This window comes from Clupea harengus, chromosome 15, assembly GCF_900700415.2.
Source record: "Clupea harengus chromosome 15, Ch_v2.0.2, whole genome shotgun sequence".
NCBI lineage: Eukaryota > Metazoa > Chordata > Actinopteri > Clupeiformes > Clupeidae > Clupea > Clupea harengus.
Window position 1 is genome coordinate 735,522 of NC_045166.1, and position 6,000 is coordinate 741,521.

At 39.8% G+C, this 6,000-nt stretch overlaps 1 protein-coding gene across 1 annotated transcript; it reads left to right on the top strand.

Annotated features, from left to right (window-relative positions):
• The first annotated feature begins 1,097 nt into the window (after window positions 1-1,097).
• htr3b (5-hydroxytryptamine (serotonin) receptor 3B) lies at window positions 1,098-6,000 on the top strand. The gene is made up of 10 exons (XM_012823832.2): window positions 1,098-1,134; window positions 1,804-1,967; window positions 2,519-2,563; window positions 2,907-3,016; window positions 3,155-3,324; window positions 4,143-4,300; window positions 4,548-4,758; window positions 4,987-5,196; window positions 5,460-5,565; window positions 5,841-6,000. The coding sequence occupies exons 1-10, from the start codon at window positions 1,098-1,100 to the stop codon at window positions 5,998-6,000; spliced, it is 1,371 nt and encodes a 456-aa protein (XP_012679286.1).

Genomic DNA, 6,000 nt, shown 5'->3' on the forward strand with positions numbered 1-6,000 from the left:
AAACAAACAAAGAGGCTCATACTGAGCCATAAACAATTCCAGGCAATCATCATGTGACACTTAAAGAGTTGGCCCATTCCTCTTGGAAACGTACAAGGGCATCCAGAGCTGAAGGTCAGGCCCATATTTCAGCAAGTCCATCAACAGCAATGACACCAGTTCACCAGGTGATGGCACCATAATAACAAAGTATAACATTTCCTGCCATTTTGACAAGGAAAAAACATACTATCTCCAAGTGATGTACCATCAATCAAAATCTCTAAATGTTGTTATCTTTATTGTTCTGTGCAAATTGAAAAAAATTACAAATGTATCTAACTGCCGTAAGAGTTATCATCTTTATAACAATCTCCAAAACAAATATTGAATCCTTCCATTGGAATGTGTGTGTATTTCAATGTGAGAACCAACAGATTTGGACCAATGACTCTTGACAAACACTAACAAACATAATTTTGATTTAAAAAACATTTTGTGGATGTGAGGACCAACAGGCTGTCCCTGAGGTGATGTCAAAGACTATTTTCTCTTCAAGTGCCATCCTGGTGCCCCAGGTCTCAGTTCTGAAGCAAGCTTGGTGTTTTACGGCAACCATTGACTGTAAATCAAACTCTACTTTGCAAACTGAATTATGGGTAAAGACGGCAGGATGCAAAATGTGAAATAGAGCCCCTCTTCTTCCCTATGTGAGAGCTTATCTGAGCCCTAATGCAATTATAATCAATTCAGATGGAATTTACCGTTCGGCCTTTGGAAATGTGAGCCTCCACTGACAGACCTCAGTCATAATGAAATAGATCACGGTTGTCATGGTACATGAAGCGATGTACTTTCATCAACTCCACAGAAATGAGTTTACTGGGCATGAGTCAGTCAGGCTGGCATGTCAATTCAGTTAGGGTTCAGCCATGTATTCTGTATGGTCTCTGTTTAAAGTGAGCTGGAAGAAACTTTAAAAATTCCTTGTTTGGAGAAACTAATGAAGGGAATGGGAAGTCTGAATTGACCCCAGTCGTCAAACTGCGTTTACCTGTGATTGGATCTGATTGAGAACAACGGGGTGGAGAAGTGTCACTCCATGCTCTCAGCACATCATGGATGCTGTCATCTGGTTCTTTATTCTGCTCTCAGGTAAGTTCTGAACTGAGCACAATTCAATCAAATTGTAAACGGGAGGTAACAACTCTGTTTTGATAAAACAGGTGGAAGACATTTATAAAATGGTATAGTAAGTAATTTGGTCACTCCAGAGGTGATTTGATAATCCAGTGTAATCATTGAATTACTCTGATTATTTTCCATCTCCTTATTGCTTTCCTCATTCATCATTTGGTGAAAAAAGAAAGTATCTTTTCCATGTTTTATTGTTAGGTTGTTATCAGTTTCCAAACTGTTGGCAAAAATAATCGAAATATATTAATCAAATAACCTAAAATATACAACGTTGTTTAGAGAACTGTTTATAAATCGGAGGACCAATCAAATAATTAGTAACATACCATAATTGCTAATACAACATGTTGAATGTTTGATGGAATTCTCAGATTATGATCTTCAAGATTAAAGTTACATTCCCAATTATATCTGAACAACTGCAGGTCTTTTTCCTATCCGGGTCCATTACGATGTGTAATTCTACAGACTGCAAATCAGCTGTCTTGTATGAAAGGCCATATTTTGGAGACAGACATTCAATTCCTTCAATTAGTTGAAAATAGCTTTGTCATATCTTTAAAAAAAAAAAAATCCTTCTTTTTTTATATCTGGCTCTTGCTTTTCTAAACCAATGTCACTGAGTAGCTCCAGTGGTGGAGCTGGTCCTGGATAAACCAAAGAGGTCCACGCTGAATCAGCTCACCAGGATGCTCCTACGGCAGTATGACTGTGGCGTCCGGCCTGTCGTCAACTGGACGGACACCACTGTGATTTACATTGATTTCATCATACAGTCCATCCTGGATGTGGTAAAAACGCCTTTTTATTTTTGTAATTCTTCGGTTAGCTGTTGCTAAGCTCTCCCCAATGCCAGACCCAAGTTTAAAGTCAGGTCATGTAGATCCCAGAGATTCATTGCGGTGAAGAATTTCAGAAGTTAACAATATGCCACTGCTTTTCAGTACTAATCTAGTACAAGTGTATAGATTTATAGTGAAAAAGTATTAATTGATTGTTTGAAATTTGAAATCCTTTTTGCTTAGAATCCATTCGTTTTGTTTTTAGATTAATTCCTTGTTTTAACTTTAACTTTGATTGATTCTCTGGTCATTTTGTGCTTTTTTTTGTCCTTAGCTGTCCTTGTTTGGATATTTAACTTCTTTATCTCACAGTTTTAGTTTTCCAACTTTATCTCACTATCTTTATATGCAGTGTTAAAACATTTTTAATTATTGTATCTATATGATTTTCTGATGTTGCAACTGGACTTGTACGCTCCTTGGACTTCTGCTTCTTGATAAGTGGATTGGTTCTAAAGTATTTTTGTAGAAATGTTAATGATATCATACTTTCTTCCAAGGATGGACAGAACCAGAAGTTAACAACAAGCATCTGGTATCGGCAAGTAAGTATCAAGTTCATGTGCCTTATATTACAGACTGAAAATGATGCTCACAATTCGTTATAGTTAAATGATGTGGCACTGGGCTCTGAGTAGACTGTGGGAAGTCACTGAATTGATTCTGAAGCATGGCCTCTCTTTATTGGGGTCCATTTCATTTTCACTCAGTATGCTCTTATTTCGTATGTTTTGCTGTTTGTGTGTCTGACTGGAACCAAAAGAAGTAGATATGTATCAATATGAAAACTGTACGTGGACTGGGAAAAGTGTTCTACTTGGTTCTGTTTCAGATCTGGACGGATGAGTTCCTTGTGTGGGAAATGTGTTCTACTTGGTTCTGTTTCAGATCTGGACGGATGAGTTCTTAGTCTGGGACCCCGAGGAGTTTGATGGCATAAATGAAATCTCACTGTCATCTGACGCTATTTGGGTTCCTGACGTCATTATCACCGAATTGTACGAACCAATGATCAATTTGTTTCACCACTGTTTTGTAACTTGTAACCATTTCTATTAAGATAATAAGATTATCTGGATATTGTCCTATAATGCTACATAAACAAATAATGATCTGATGTGTCTTCCCTCTGTTAGTGTGGATGTTAGCCCAACCTCTGGAGTTCCTTATGTCTATGTCAACTCCTCTGGAACCATCAAGAACTACAAACCCATCCAAGTGGTTGCTTCTTGTGACTTGCATCTCTACGCTTTTCCTTTTGACAAGCAAAACTGCACCTTAACATTCCGTAGCTGGCTGCACTCTGGTGAGATGTGCATGTGTACACACACACACTCACACACACACACACACACACACACACACACACACACAAACAGACACACACACACACACACACACACACACAAACAGACACACACACACTCACACACACACACACACACAAACAGACACACAAACACACACACATACACACACACACACACACACACACACACACACACACACACAAACACACACACACACACACATTGTTGATGTTTATAAAATCACAATCTTACAGTGTAGAAGTTAGCCGTTGTATAGGGGAGTTGAAGATGAGGTAGCACAAGAAAATGTTCTCGTACTTCACTGAAAATAAAGGATCCTTTTTTCATTACGTGACATGTAGCATGCAAACACAACCAGGAGATCTTATCACAAGGTGTGGGTCTGACTGCATGGCCCTGGGGCCGTTGCTATTTTTGCTCATATGAAAGCAAATAGCCCTTACGCGCTTCTCATAAAAGAACTCACTGATCAAATCACGTCTCCACAGCCGACCACAAAAAAAAGTTATTACCACTTACGTGTCGGTGTAGAATCATAACACTTTGCAGGTAGATGTCATCGCTGACACATAGATTGCTGCATGACACAGACAGATGCTGAAACTATTGGTTAATATACAATTGCAGTATTTTCTTCTAATTTAATTTTCCAATTACCTTCTTCAATTCCACTCATAAAATATAATTCCACAAAACCATATGAAAGAAAAAAAATAGGGCCCTTCATCTTTTTGTAATGTGGGGAGGGTCCCAGTGCTTGTTTGACCACTTGTGGTCTCTCTCTCTCCAACAGTGAGAGAGGTTGACCTGGCCTTCTGGCGTGACCCTGAAGACATCGCCAGTGACAAGCGAGGGTTCATGAGTGACGGCGAGTGGGAGCTGCTGTCCGTGCCGTCACGTTACTGGAGGCTACATGTGGACGACCAAGACTATGCCCATATTCAATTCAATGTGAGTGTGTTGTATAAACATTGCCACAGTACCCTTATGACAGTTAGTTTATTTGGGTTAGAATTTATTGGGTGATTTGACAAATTTACGTGTATCTAAACTTGAATTGCCTATTAGGTGCATTGCCATTATTATATGTAAAATATATATCCAAAAGAATTGCCTTTATGTGTTTTTGTGTTTATTGGTTTTCTTATGTTGAACTAATATATTGCTTCTCTGTTGTTCCATCTCTTTGTCTCCATAGGTGCTCATTCGGCGGCGCCCGCTGCAGTATGTCGTGGGTCTACTCATCCCCAGCGTCTTCCTCATGATAGTGGACGTCATCAGCTTCTACCTGCCACCTAACACAGGCACACGGATATCTTTCAAAGTTAGCATCCTCCTGGGCTACACTGTCTTCAGGGTCAACCTCATGGATGAGATCCCTGTAACAGCTCTCAACACTCCCCTCATTGGTAAGAGAAGACAACACATACGTTATTGAGTTTGTTTGTTTGTTTGTTTGTTTGTTTGTTTGTTTGTTCGCCCAATGCCTTCATGAATGCTTATGAAGCTTACTTCCATCTGCTCCTCATTAATGGTAGTAGCTGGCCTTAGTGCATCAGAGAACTGTGCTGGCTTCATAGGCGTCTGCTTTGCTGATCACTCCCTCAGTTAGACCAGGAACATCTGTCTGATTGCAGGGGTCTTCTTTGCGGTGTGTATGGCCCTTCTGGTTCTGAGTCTGGCCAAGTCCATTTTGGTGGTGAAGCTGCTTCACCACAATGACAAGGAGGTGAAGGAAATGTCCATCTCTGCCTGCCTGCTAGACAAGTACGGCTCTTCCAGTCAAAGCTTTGGAGAGAGCATGTTCACATCGGTGCGGACACTAGACGAGATGGACCAGAGCAGTGGTATGAACCTTTGAGATTCATGGAGCACTAACTAATAAAATATCAAGTCATACAGTATAAAGTTGTACTGCACTTCGATTCAATACATCTAAATTATACTTAACGCAAGGTAACATGAAAATAACGTTTGTATGTATTTGTATAATTGTATATATTTTTTTGTAATTTCAGTTGATTAGGTATGCACAGACCATTTCTTGGCACTTTATTATAAAATCGCCTTATTATTTTATGTCAAATTTGACAGGACTATATCATTTCAGGTTTTGAGTTTGATCTTCCATCAGACGAAGATCTCGTGTCACTCAGCGAACCCCCTAGGTTCTCACTACGTCTGGAGAGGCTGCTGTATCAAATAACCACTATCAGGTTGGATCACAAAATACTTACCACAACCTATGAAACATGGTGGTGTTGACCCATCATTTCACATTTCTCAACTCATTCCCAACTCATAACACTAAATCATTGAATTTGCATGCTCATTATTCCCTGCATTCAGTTGATATCCACTAGATATACTCCTATAAAACCTTCTGTTTCATGGATTAACATTTTCTACAGGGGCCTGTGATTCTTAAAGGCTCATATTCAAATATTATTTTAAGTTTTTAAAGGCTCTTAACAGTCAAATGTGTGATTAGGTCCTACCTGCAGCAGGTGGAGGATGACGGCTCTTCCCAATCAGACTGGCTGGCTCTCTGCTATAAAGTGGACCGATTCCTATTCCGCCTCTACTTGGTCGTGTTTGTGGCTTACTCCACCACTCTGGTGTCGCTCTGGGGCAGCTGGCGTTCTGTCTGA